The sequence below is a fragment of the Rhipicephalus microplus genome, chromosome 7 (assembly GCF_043290135.1).
Source record: "Rhipicephalus microplus isolate Deutch F79 chromosome 7, USDA_Rmic, whole genome shotgun sequence".
NCBI lineage: Eukaryota > Metazoa > Arthropoda > Arachnida > Ixodida > Ixodidae > Rhipicephalus > Rhipicephalus microplus.
In genome coordinates, this window is record NC_134706.1 from 116,531,829 (window position 1) to 116,546,144 (window position 14,316).

The window sequence follows — 14,316 nt, forward strand, 5'->3', positions numbered from 1 at the left end:
TGCCCGTTTCCTGAGCACTGAAGTTCATACCGAGTTATAATTATGCTTACAAGGCACTGAAAAGAAACAGTTTACACCTTTACTAGCGTTATTTCAGAAGACACGCCAGCCGAAATTACACGAGCGGACACAGCGGCACCGACGAATTCAGCCGGCAGTGCAAAAGCAAGACACGTTCGTGCAAGCCGACTCGCTGCTGCTGCACCTTGTTCTGCTTTCGGTGTTAATCCAAACCAGACTCTCGACGACCGCGACCCACTGCCGAGGCCTTCGTCACTATGTTGATTTGCGGCTGGTTGTTACATCACGTGGTTTGAGAGATAGAGCGATAGAGCAGCTGGTGAAGCCAAAACCATGAAGCAAAAAGGCGTTGCTATGCTATCGCGTGGCGGGAAAATTGGTCTCGGGTCGATTTTTTTCGCTTCGGCCTCGCAACGCGTTTTTGACGCGTTGCGCCACTGGCATGCAGCAGCCAATCGAACATTCGTATCATCTGCGGTGGCTGGGGAAACCATTCGTATAACACTGAATCGAATGGAAACCATTCGTATAACACGCACCTCGTGACCTTAAGTGCCTAGTTTTTTTTTTCTTCTAATACACTGCTTTTTAGTGTGATCGTGCACGTACTTGTGGACAAGCGGCAGCCCTGGTAATGACGAGTGTGCCATGCTCAAATCAGCCAATGGCTGTGACAAGTAATTTTTGAGCTAGTAGTGTAATTTGCTGAGGGAAGAAAGCAATTGTTAGCTTTGAATATTTATTGTGATTTACAGGCCGCGTTCTGCTCTATAATATTTGACTCAAGTATTCTCGGTAGCCTCGACTACCGATCAGCAGCATTTTCTTACCATGTTCAATAAATGTTGCAGAACCCCTTTAAGATTAAGATTGAAGGGGGGATTCGCGGCAAAGGGAAATTTTCTTAGATAAATGCTTTCACGGCTCAGCATTTCTACATTGCAGTGAAACCATCTTTACAGGCAATGACGTGCGAACTACTATACATCTATTCGTTCGTTGCGAATACTTTGAAAATATTCGCTACTTTGAAAATATTCGATAGTTTGAATTCGAATTGAAGCGAATTTGAATACTCAAGTATTCATTCGAATATTCGCACAATCCTACCGAAAACATGTATGGCCACTCCAAAACACAATTTTTTGTGCTCCACAATCTGTTCCTAGAACTAAAATGTCGCTTCCTTCACTGCCCGTGGCAACTCGCACAATTGTCAGTCCGATTTATTGCCATTGTTTCCTCTTGCCAGTGTTGGCAGTCAACGCTGCTGCTGCCATAGTAATTGCTACGGCTAACATCGTTGTTTTCTATGCTATCAACAATCCTAACTGCAATGCGCAGGGGTCTGTGTACTTACCGCACCAGCAAGGCCCAAGAACTGGTCTTGGCGGGCATTCCAGACAGCCTCAGGGGAGAGCTGTGGATGCTTTACTCTGGGGCCATCCATGAGGTACAGCCAATTCTTGTTATAATTAATAAAGCTATAATAAAGTATCAATTATAACGAAGTTATTGAATAGTCATTACGGATAGATGGCATAATGAGGCATGTGCAAATATTTTAATGCTTTGACTATATGAATGAATAATATAGTATTCAAATTAGCTTTGACATGAGTTTCATTGTTCCGAATTAAGGCTTATCTTTAGTTAGGTTAAAAATGTATCGCATCGTAGATTTTAATAAAACATGTTTATTACATAGCAGACTTTATGGAATCAAAATTTTATATAGGAATTTTCATCTTTATCAAGTACTGCAGTGTTAACTCAGCCCTGCACTTTGCATGTGCGCTTTAAAAATGTTGTGCGCTTTTGGGATGCGATGCCTCGTAGTTCAACCTCGTTAATTAATTGCACACACTACAAACCCTTTATTCTCTGCCCCACATATTCAACGTATCCGACTTGTTTGACTCCCCTTCTTGTATCCTCATCTCCCACCTCCTGTATTTCCACGTGCACACACGTGCCTCCTCGCTGTTCGCTCAGCACTTGCATCATCTCGTTCCTCCGCCGTCAACCATGCACAGCCTCCGAGACCTGCACCCAACACACGCGCACTCCTTACTCCACTTCACCGATCACAACATGTTGTCATTGATAAGCCGCTCGTCTTGTTGCATGGATACTATCGTCGCTTCTCCAAACTTTCTGGCATGCCTGTGCTTCCACTGCCTCCAGTTGGAGACCCATCCTGGCTACTATAGGAGAGCAGTGTCCGAGAGCATGGGCAAGCGCAACGCCACCAGCGAAGAGATCGAGCGCGATCTACACCGCTCGCTGCCCGAGCACCCGGCCTTCCAGAGTTCGCAGGGCATCAATGCCCTGCGGAGGCTTTTGAACGCATATGCCTGGCGCAACCCCGCCATTGGTTACTGTCAGGTACGCACCACCGAAAAACATTTTTTTAAATGTGCGAGTTATTCAGGTTTATTATAGCATGTCGTGAAACGAAAAGTGGCGTAAAGAAGCAAAAAAAAAGAGCAAATGTACAGTTGAACACCTTTCTAAGGGGCACGCACTAGGTAGTAGTTCTTGCTTCTTATACGAGGTGTCTCTTATAAACAGGGTACTACGTTATTATAGGGGCGTGAAAAAAAAAAAGCAATTAAGTGGTCGCTGTGCGGGGCTAATAAAGAAAAAAAAACGATGTGTGTGCGCGTGCGACACGCGCTATAGTACATAGGCCAATGTTCGAGACAGCACAGCGGCCAAGGACAGACAATTCTCGGCTGTATATCTATTCATAGAACTAAGCGACGTCCTCCAGGCACTGGCATTCTTGTATTCCGGCTGGGAACCAGATGATGCGTGGGGTTTCTTGTTGAAGTTCCTGACTGATGTTTAGCAACCATGACGAGCGAGGCCTGCATTCTGGCTGGACAGTTAGCTCGGAGGTCTGGTGAGGTGCCACTGTCCTCACTGTCGTTCATGGTAATCCGTCGTGTTCCGTGGGTTGTGGCCCACTAGTGCTGATGCTGTTCCGGGTCCCCAGCATGACCTGGGTGTGGCCGAGACGAATGTGGTGGCCGAGCTACCGAGCGAGCTGCTGCAGCAGATATCTGTGCTGTGGCCAGGGCTGATGGGCATTAAAAACGTCAATCAGCCAGACGGGACATTGTCCTCGAGCGACTGGCATTGACGTCCCTCCGCTGCTTTTAACGCGTCGAGAGGCTTCTGATTTAAAAGACAATTAGTGCAGCTAGGACTGCATATATCCGATTAACCCTATTGTTACTCATTAATAGTTCAGCTATATGTTTGTGTGTGTGCACTCATGGCTGGGCTCAGTTCCTTGGTGAGTGGTCCTGGGCCCCAAACCCTGATATTATATCACATATGCATGCATTCTCTTGTCTACACCTACTTCAGCAGTGTGTATACATGACTGACAACGCAGCACAGTGCATCACTGCAAGGTGGTCATATGGTCTGACTGGTGCAGTTCTGTGTCAAAAAGAAGGTGCAGTCGCTCGATGGATTTTTCCCACTCCGAAAATTCAAACTTGTGGGATATTTCAGACTTCATAAACGCACCATCATGGTTCTGGCAGCACTAATGTATTTCAACTGCTGATTCCGGCCAACGGGTAAATGAGAGCATTGAAGCAGTTCTTCTTTGACGTCGCACACCGAGTTAGAGTAGTAGAGTGTACACAACCCCTTAGGCGGCAGTGGGTGTGTTTGTGTGCGCAACGCTTTTATGCCAGTTGTGTCAACTTGTGGTCAGAGGAGGGCAAGGTACATTGCTCGTTGAATGAATTCAACTATCTGCATAGGCAATGTCTTGACTTAAAACCTCAGTGTGGCGCTTAAAATTGTAGCTGGCCACATTATTAAAGGCGCTACAGTGTTTGGCGGGTCTTTTGATGTGTGCACTCCACAACTAAGAGTATTATATGTCTAAATGGCGCAATAGGAGCGCAAGGAACAGAATAGTCTCAAACCTCAATAATTCTTGCAATAAACCATCTATTGCAAGAATTGTCTCGCAACAGATGGCTTTAAGCATACACCTTTATAATGAATTTTTGGTTATAATGAACTTACTTTCATGTAAGGTGCAACTTTGTTGTAATGAGGTTTGAGTGAAGGCATTTGCCCAAAATCTGGTCTCAATGAACGACTATGCTTTTCCAGTGGATGACTGTAGTCTTGCTCCACTTTTATGTTTTGTTGCATGCAGCCCATGCTTTCAAGTGTTTGAAAAACTATTTTGAAAAATGTTAAAAAAATATTCATACATATGTTGGAGCCTTTTTGGTTGAGTTGTCAAAATTGTTTTTTGCATTTACAGCAAATTTCTCCATGGACTTGCTCACAATGTCAGTAAAAAAATAGATAAAACTTGACAGAAGTAAGTGATTAATAACACTGTTTATTGCAAGAGAGCTAGCATTAGGTTAAAATTTAGAGGCAGTCATCGTAACGTACAGGCATTCGATTTGTGCATGTTATGCAATTCGCAAGGTTTTACTGAATGGTCCTAACTTATCCTTTTCCCACTCCTGACACTGTTGCATTTGACAGGCAATGAACATCGTGGCTTCAGTGCTGCTACTGTACGCGTCAGAAGAGGAGGCCTTCTGGCTCCTGGTAGCCCTGTGCGAGCGGCTACTCCCCGACTACTACAACACCAAGGTGGTTGGCGCACTCATCGACCAAGGTGCGTCTGGATGCTCAGTGCATCGGCATTGTATGGTGCAACTGTGACGGATGTACAGTTGTAGGCAAATGTAACGCAAAGAAAAAATTACAGAGTGGAACAGCTTTTGTGTGCAATAGCTGAAAAAGGCAACCTCGCATTGGTAATTATGGGGTTGGAAAAAAATTGTGTGATGAAGACGGAATTGTGTGAGACGAAATCGGGCCAACGATTAGTGTACTGGCAAGAACAAAAGACATGGTTGATTCCTCCGTCATAGGAATCAGTAGAACATGGAAGTAATAGGTGCTTTTGCTGAAGTAGTTTTTCGTTGTGCATTGATGTAAGAGAGCTTGCGCAATGTCTCTTGGGGTTCGACAGGTATAGCACCACTTAACATGGGATGCATCCACATTGACGCTCAGCCATGCATCTCTATCCCGTTGACTTTCGTCCATCATTAATGATTTACCAAACCCTTGTGGTCATAGATGCATAGAGTAGCTGTAGTAGTTAACGATAAGAGCGGCACCAAAGAAAAGAAGCGTGACTGCTTGGGCACTGAACTTTGTGGGGACTGAGGCTGGCCTATCTCCATCGCACGGGCTTTTAGGAGCGAAGCTCTTTATGGCATCACCCGATCGTCCCTTTATCGTAGTAACCATCGGTGGCACATACCTGAGAGAGCGGTCCTTAGAATGTCCGTTGGATGGCGGTACTTGTATATGATAAATACATGATGAAAAAATGTGAGATGGTGGTAGTTGGAGTGTTCACTAAATAGACGGATGGATCGACAGACAGACAGACAGAGAGACACAGGCAGGCAGGCAGGCAGGCAGGCAGGCAGGCAGGCAGGCAGGCAGGCAGGCAGGCAGACAGAGGGGTGAATGCACGGATTAACAGACAGACAAAGGGATGATCACACAAACAGACACACGGATGGACTGACAAACGAACGGACGAATGGATCGACAAACGGACAGATAAACGTATAGACGGATGGACGCACCGACAGTCACACGGATGGATGAACTCACGGGCGGACGCACGGACAAACACATGGACGAACGGAAGCATGGACGGACTGACGAATGCTTCGCCCCACCAATCATCATTCACTCCATGACTATGCTGTGATTTTGCGAAAGTCTCACTTATTTTTCACCTGTTTCTGTCGTCCACATGACCTAACATGATTATTCCCCCCTCCGCGGTTGTCGGTGTGGCGAGAGCGGGAGTGACGTTAACCTGCCTCCCATAACCGGACGTCAATGGTGGCGCTCTGCTTCAGTCTCGCGAGATGTTTCGCGTGGTTCATGATGATACGGGGCGCGACTTTACTGAGTATAGTTTCGCGTGGGCTATGCGGGAGTGAGAGATCCTCTCTGTACAGCGAAGGGTGAGCACACGTTTTTTTCCATCTGTCGGCTTCCTTTGTTCTTGAAGCTCGCTTGGACTCGCCAACAGTGCCTTGCACACGCGGCGAATGCTTATCTTTTATTGCCTTATTCCGAACGCTAGGCCGAAGAGCGATGCAATGTGTTCGCACATGGTCTTACTACACCGAACCGTGCCTTGCAAAGCCATTGCGAGCGGAGTTTGCCTTTGCTCGAGCGATCAGGCACTGTCACTGATAGTGAGAACGTGCAACATAGTCGCTGAGGGCTCATTTTCTTCAGCGGCGTGTCATCGTGGACTCTTGCTTATATAGACATGCTCGCGGCACCCTTTGTGTTGTACTTTTGCCCATGGCATGGATAAGCCTCTCTTGCTTTCACTTTGCTTTTAGTAATGGGTGCTGTACTGCGTTTTTGGGGTTGCCGCAGTCAATGATGTGTTGTGAATTGTTTCAGAGCAGTACTGTGTACTTTCCGTGCTGCACTTGGTGCCTTGGCTGCCCAAACGCTTGTGTGCAGCGGCATTAGTCAGACGAGGCGACGGTAAGCACGGCCCTGCAGCTCTTAAGACCAAACCCACAGTAGGGGCCTACTCCTGCAGGATACGTGTACACGACAACTTGGGCTGAGGTCGCTTACTCCCGGCATGTTGGAATTATTGGACACCACTGCCGGACTAGAAGGAAAAGGAACATGCGTCCTGTCGTCCCTTTGAAGAGCCACTATTATTCGCAGGGCGAGCCTATGTGAGGACTGTGGAGTTTAGCGAGGTGAAGCCGGCAGGCGTTGCAGAGATTTTTTCGTATGGATGAATGATATGAGCGATGCCGATGCTTGGGGCAAGGTTGCCGCCTGAGGGTGTATTAAGCCGTTGATGAAATTGCACTTGTCCTATTGGAATCATGCCAAATGAGATGGACGCTTAGGAATACCGCATTGAAGGGACTAAAGGCCATGATGCATCATTTCACTTTACCGAGAGCGCTGCGAGAGTACAGCGCTATATATAGAAGGTGTATTTTTAAAGCCTACAAAGTATGAGACCGTGACACGGTAGATAGCGTGTCCCGCACGTGTTGTAGTTGACCCTGAAATCATGGGTTCGACTCCCTGTTGATGGAACTTTTTTCATTGTCTTTTGATTGTGCATACTTTTTTTACATCATTTGCATGACGGGGATAAGTCACTAATGTCTTGGTGGAGCCCGGCATAAAACATTGTCGTGTTAAAATAAAATAATTTATCACCCATTTCACACCCGTAGGGAGTTTACTGTTAAACCATGCTGCAGGTTTGTGCTTTGTACATCCGGCGACCACTTATCTTGACATCGGAACAAGGGCCATGGAGACGGGGCATCTGCACATTCATGTTGCCCCGCGAGTAGCATGCCAGCTCGCGACTGATTTCAGTTTCGCTCGCTTGCATTGTTACGCATTTAGGAAAACATTTAAATGAAAATTATCTTTGAGGGAAACACTTTGATTGTTCAGTGTCTTTTTTTAATGTTCTATTACGAGTATATTTTTCTTGGAGAACTGAACTACACGTTTGCGGCTGCACACTGACATCACGAACGCCATGCTTTCTTGAGAAACGATTGGGCTGAAGGGTGGGGCTGTCTTAAAAAAATGGTAAGAAAGGGAAAGCATTCTTGAGGTTGAGAGGTGCACTAGTTGGCGACTGATAAATCTGCGCGTGCGCATGTGTGCAGCGCCACCTGCCATTCTGGCATATGTGTAGGAGTTTTGCGTTCGTGAGAGATAAGTGCTCAGGCATTCACGCCTACAGCAGTTATCTCTCGCATACCTTTCCCGTGGCTCCGTGCCTGCGCGTGTGCAGATGTTTTTGTGTTGCCACGCGTTCTTTTTCGGGTGATGGTCGACGTGTTCTCTTCGGTGTTTTTTTACAGTTAAGCTGATAGGGGTGCCATGCGCCACATGGATCGGCCGAATGCCACTATTGTGGGCAGAAGGCGCTATTGTTTAAACTATCAAGTGAAAAAGAGAGGTTATGAATGAAAGATAGAAAATGCAAGAAAAGAAACAGAAGTGGAAGAGAAAATAGCGAGAAATAAAGAGAATAAATACATAAAAACAAAACAGACAGGAAAAGAAAGCGATAGAAGAAAAAGAAGTAAAAGGAATACGGACATAATGAGAAAAACATACGAAGAGAAAGTAAGATATAGAAGGAAAGAGACACAAAAAAAGTAGGACAGTGCTCAAAATGGAATTAAAGCAGGGGAAGTAAAAGAATGAAACAAAAAAGAGATAGGCAAAAACACCGAGCAAGACAAAAAAAAAATTAAGAGAAACAGAGATAAAATCTGAGAGAAAAAGGGAAAAAAAGCGAAATGAAGGTGGAAAAATCGAGAAAGCGGAGAAAAATAGGCGGGGAAAGAAAGAACTAAATACAAAGAAAGATAAAGAAATACAAGAAACAGAGAAAAAAGGAATTACGGAGAAAAAATTGAAGGGCAAGAAAGTCCACCCAGCTTCTATCAGGCTTGGCACCACTACTGCGAATCTGCCACAAATGTTTTCTTCTACGAGGTATTCAGTATTGTTTCTTAGCTGGACAGCCGTCACATCCGAAGCCGTTTGTCCTCTCTCGGTGCGGACGTTGTCATGGGTGATTTCAGGGACAGCACTGGAAAGGCGAACATGTCCACGGTTACTGATGTGCAAAAAACAATTTGGGGTGACTCAAGTGAACAAGTGTGGGTTATCCGAGGAGCACACAAATAATTCTGTACATGCCAAAAACTTATGCACTCTAATGAGGGATGACAGCATTTTCACTGAAAATTGAAAATGAAGTGAGAAATACCACAACTATCAAATTCTTATTGCAGACTGTTTACTATTTACTGTCATGTAAAAATTGAGCAAGTGTCGATTCTAGGCTGTGTCATGGCTCACTGAAGCACACTGTATGTTTTTGAATAGCTCTCGCCCACAGCACAAAGTGAATATATGTGTACCTAATATATAATGTAGTAATATATATGAGTGAGCTGCTTATTTTCGGTTATTAGCTAATTATTTTTGTAAACAACTATTGTAACAAGCACCTGTGTACATTAAAAAAACCTCCACTGTTTTAGCACTATGCAATGATAGTGCTAAATCAGCAGCGATGGCGTAGTGGTTAGAGCATCCGCCTCGCATGCAAAGGTCCGTGGTTCAAATCCCGGTGCCGCGCAGTTTCCAACCAAATAAAAAATCCGCATGGTGATGGAACTGTATTACGAGGCCTGGGGTGCGGCCTCACCGGTAACCACCGCCGGGAACGCACTCCCTCACCAGAGAAGGATTGGCCACCCTGGTGCAGTATCTGGCCACTACCTCCCACATGCAAACGTCAAATAACTCACGGCCCTCAGTCCCCAGCAGCTGCGAAGCAACTGACCACGGCGGCGGTCAGATCTGCAACGCAGCAGAGGGTGCTAAGAATCTCTGGATCCGGACAGGCCGCCATTGGAACCTGAACTTGGCAACGTTTAACGCTAGAACCTTATCTAATGAGGGAAGTCTAGCTGTACTATTCGAGGAGCTAGAGGGTGTTAAATGGGATATATTAGGGCTCAGTGAGGTTAGGAGGACAGATGAGGCCTATACTGTGCTACAGAATGGGCACTTCCTTTGCTATCGGGGCTTGGCTGACAGAAGAGAACTGGGAGTGGGGTTCCTAATTCACAGAAACATAGCTGGCAACATAGAGGAATACTGTAGCATTAATGAAAGGGTGGTAGGTATCGTAATTAAACTGAATAAGAGATACAAGATGAAGGTGGTACAGGCCTACGCGCCTACATCCAGCCATGATGACGCTTCAGTTCAAAGCTTCTATGAAGATGTGGAATCGGCAATGAGTAAGGTAAAAACATTGTATACAATACTGATGGGAGACTTTAATGCAAAGGTAGGGAAGAAGCAGGCGGGTGACCAGGCAGTAGGAGATTATGGCATCGGTACTAGAAACGCCAGAGGAGAGCTACTAGTAGAATTCTCAGAACAAAATAATTTACGGATTTTAAATACCTTCTACCGAAAACGAGGAAACCGCAAGTGGACATGGAGGAGCCCTAATGGCGAAAATAAGAACGAAATTGACTTTATAATGAGTGCACACCCAGGCATCGTGCAGGATGTGGAAGTGGTTGGCAAGGTACGATGCAGTGACCATAGAATGGTACGGTCTCGAATTCGCCTAGACTTGAGAAAGGAACGACAGAAACTAATGCGCAAGAAGCCAATCAATGAGCTAGCACTGAGAGGGAAAGTACAGGAATTCAGAGTCTCGCTTCACAACAGGTACTCGGCTCTTAGTGAGGAAACCAACCTTAGCATAGATACAATGAATAATAATCTGACGAGTATCATTACAGAGTGTGCAGTGGAAGTTGGAGGCAGGGTAGTTAGACAGGACACTGGCAAGCTTTCCCAGGAAACGAAGAATCTTATTAAGAAGCGCCAAATCATGAAAGTCTCAAGTACAACAGACAAAACAGAACTGGCAGAGCTTTCGAAGTTGATTAATAGGCGTAAGGTATCCGATGTAAGAAGGTATAACATGGACAGAATTGAACACGCTCTGAAAAACGGGGGAAGCGTCAAAGCAGTGAAGAGGAAACTTGGGATAGGCAAAAATCGGATGTATGCACTAAGGGACAAAGAGGGCAAAATAACTACCAATATGGATAGGATAGTTGAAATAGCGGAGGAGTTTTACAGAGATCCGTACAGTAGCAGGGACAACCACGACTTTAATACTATAAGAACTAGCAGTAACCCAGATGACACCCCATCAGTAATGATAGAAGAAGTCAGAAAAGCTTTTGAGAGCATGCAAAGAGGCAAAGCTACTGGTGAGGATCAGGTAACATCAGATCTGCTGAAAGATGGAGGACAGATTGTGTTAGAAAAACTAGCCACCCTGTTTACGAGGTGTCTCCTGACGGAAAGTGTACCAGAGTCTTGGAAGAACGCTAACATCATCTTAATACATAAGAAAGGAGATGACAAGGACTTGAAGAATTACAGGCCGATTAGCTTTCTCTCTGTAGTATACAAGCTATTTACAAAGGTAATTGCTAACAGAGTAAAAAAAACATTAGAATTAAATCAACCAAAGGAACAAGCAGGATTTCAAACAGGCTACTCAACAATCGACCACATTCATACTATCAATCAGGTAATAGAGAAATGCTCAGAATATAACCAACCACTATACATAGTCTTCATAGATTACGAGAAGGCGTTTGATTCACTAGAAATATCAGCCGTCATACAGACACTGCGGAATCAGGGCGTAGATGAAGTATATATAAACATCCTGGAAGAAATCTACAGGGGATCAACTGCTACCATAGTGCTTTATAAAGAAAGCAACAGAATACCAATCAAGAAGGGTGTAAGGCAGGGGGACACAATCTCCCCAATGCTATTTACCGCGTGCTTACAGGAGGTTTTCAGAAGCCTAGGATGGGAACAGCTAGGGATAAGAGTTAATGGAGAGTACCTTAGTAACCTGCGCTTTGCCGATGACATTGCATTGCTGAGTAACTCAGGGGAAGAATTGCAACTCATGATTACAGAGTTAGACAAGGAGAGCAGAAAGGTGGGTCTTAAAATGAATCTGCAGAAAACGAAAGTAATGTACAACAACCTCGGAATAGAGCAGCGCTTCGAGATAGGTAATAGTGCACTTCTAGTTGTAAAAGAGTATGTCTACTTAGGGCAGGTCATAACCGCGGAGCCGAACCACGAGATTGAAGAAACTAGAAGAATAAGAATGGGGTGGAGCACATTTGGCAAGCACTCTCAAATTATGACAGGTAAATTGCCACTATCCCTCAAGAGGAAGGTATATAACAGCTGTATCTTGCCGGTACTTAGCTACGGAGCAGAAACCTGGAGACTTACAAAGAGGGTTCAGCTTAAATTGAGGACGACGCAGCGAGCAATGGAAAGAAAAATGGTAGGTGTAACCTTAAGAGACAAGAAGAGAGCAGAGTGGATTAGGGGACAAACGGGGGTTAAGGATATCATAGTTGAAATAAAGAAGTGGAAATTGACATGGGCCGGGCATGTAGCACGTAGACAGGATAACTGCTGTTCATTGAGGGTAACTGACTGGATTCCCAGAGAAGGGAAGCGGGTTTGGACAGAACGCATGGCTGGCGGTGTGCGCAGGTGTTCTGGCTGGTGTGCGCTCTGTCCTATCTCGCTGCTCTATCTTCTTTCTCAAACATTTTCTGCGCACTAAGAAAAGTCAATTTCTTTCAAAATGCCATACCAACCAGCCCAATTAGCCATTCTTTTGAAAGAGTGCCTGCGTGTGCTGCGGTGTTCAAAGAATCAGCAGCCGTGGTCAAAAAATCGTTTTGTTGCGCCGGCGGGTTTGCGTGGCCTCACCAACTTTGATATTTCGCGATTCCTTCCGCGCAAGTTAACAGCCATTTTCACGTTTTCGAACGCGTGCGGAGGGCATGCTGAGCAGAGTGCGAAGTGAGCGAGAACAAGTCATAAACACGAAAGAAATCACAAATTATCAGAGTCAGTGGGGTAGCGTTTGCGTGTGCGTACGCTACCCCACCGAAGTGGTCGGGGAGAGCAGCAACTAGAAGGGCACAGAGGCAGGGTCAGCGTTTAACAATAAGAATGTATGGGCACCTGCCCGATGTCTTATCGGTGGTAGAAAGTGGTTTCCCGGGAAGTCGGTAGAGCGCCGATTCTGTTTGCTGTAACCGATCTGCAGCGCTCGGAGACATTTGTTGTAAGTGCGATTTTGTGCCATTGAACCAATGTATATTTTCGCGTTCACGCATATATTGTTCGTTTTAAGTGGAGCCGTTATATGTGGGCTCGACTGTATATCGATAATTCGATATAACAAATATGCGTGTTTTGTAACGAATTTCGCAAATCGTATTAAACGTTAGCACGACGATTCGCTTACAGTATGCTTAATAAAAAGTGAAAACCTCTTTTGCAAGTTACCACACTTAGTTTCAGAAGAAATAGGCCCTAGACTTGTCTTACGCTTTGCGCACCATCACGTTCAAGTCATCCTCAATAATCAAGCATTGGAGCTTTAAAAATAATCACATCCAGGCCCTTCAGCCACAATAGTGGTGATTGGCGGTGAGCCCTGATGCAAGCTCTGTAGCACAGTAAAGTATTGTTTAGCAGAGGCGTTAGCATCTTCATAACCGCACAGGCACACTTCCGCAGAACCGGCAACGTCAGCCATGACATCAGCATCGATGTAGTCAGAAACAGCGATGTCTTCATCTGCACCGATAAAGTCTCTCTTAGCAGGTCCGAGGTGGTGCCTCGAAATGCTAATAAGCAGCAAAATTCACTGAGGCACAGTACACCGTTGTCAGCTAAGACTAGTAGTCATCACCTGTCAACAAAACCCACGAGAGAACTGTGCACGATGGTGCCTTGCTTGACATCGTTCTAAGCTCTAGCCATCATTTTTATTGCTAAGAGCAATACAATGTTTAGTTCAACTCCCAATGGACGATCCAACAGTAACGAATCTAGAACTATAGAAGTGCACATGCCGAAAGTGACATCCCTGTCTGCAAACAGCAGATGACCATGCACCCTACCATTGATATCTTGATAATAGGCTAGATAGCACTAGGGGCTTTATAGCAGCAAACGAAAAGCAAGAAAAAGCTAGCCTCCAAGACGTGTATTCTAAATACCGAAAAGCCAAAAATACGTCACTAGGTTGTGGATCTCGAAGGCCGTGCTTTTCAAGCCCGCATGCCATCATGCGTGAACAAACAAGAACTGGGGATGTACATCTTGAACAAGTAGCGGACGCGCAGTCTCGCAACTCGAACGTATGTCCTAGACAGCCACGGGTCGGTAAATCCTGCAGAAACTCTGCCTGAATTACCGCATCCAACAAGGTCAGAGAGAGGACATTTCACACGACATCAGCGACACGCTGATAGTTGCCCCTATTTCTAGAAATATGCACCTGGAACATAACGGGGGCCGACGCCAGGCTTCTGCAACGGCACTGCTGCGCTTCTTCGGTAGGTGAAGGACTGCGCACTTCGTGGACGCGGCAGAATACACACACGAACACCAGTTCATGGCGGTATTTGTAGATGTCAATTCCTGGCTTACCCATGCGTGTAGTGTCAGTACAAAGTATCCAAACACCGTAGAAAAGGTTGCGCTTGCGCTTACCGACCCCATCTGCAAGGCAGT

The 14,316-nt window shown here is 45.5% G+C and overlaps 1 protein-coding gene across 1 annotated transcript in view; it reads left to right on the top strand.

The window, feature by feature from the left end:
- The window catches only part of Tbc1d8-9 (TBC1 domain family member 8/9), a 124,608-nt gene that overhangs the window by 63,375 nt on the left and 46,917 nt on the right, over positions 1-14,316 (top strand). Inside the window, exons 15-17 of the mRNA XM_037430567.2 lie at positions 1,366-1,474; positions 2,209-2,409; positions 4,558-4,693. Coding sequence (XP_037286464.1) covers positions 1,366-1,474; positions 2,209-2,409; positions 4,558-4,693 — 446 coding nt within the window. The remainder of the gene's footprint in view (positions 1-1,365; positions 1,475-2,208; positions 2,410-4,557; positions 4,694-14,316) is intronic.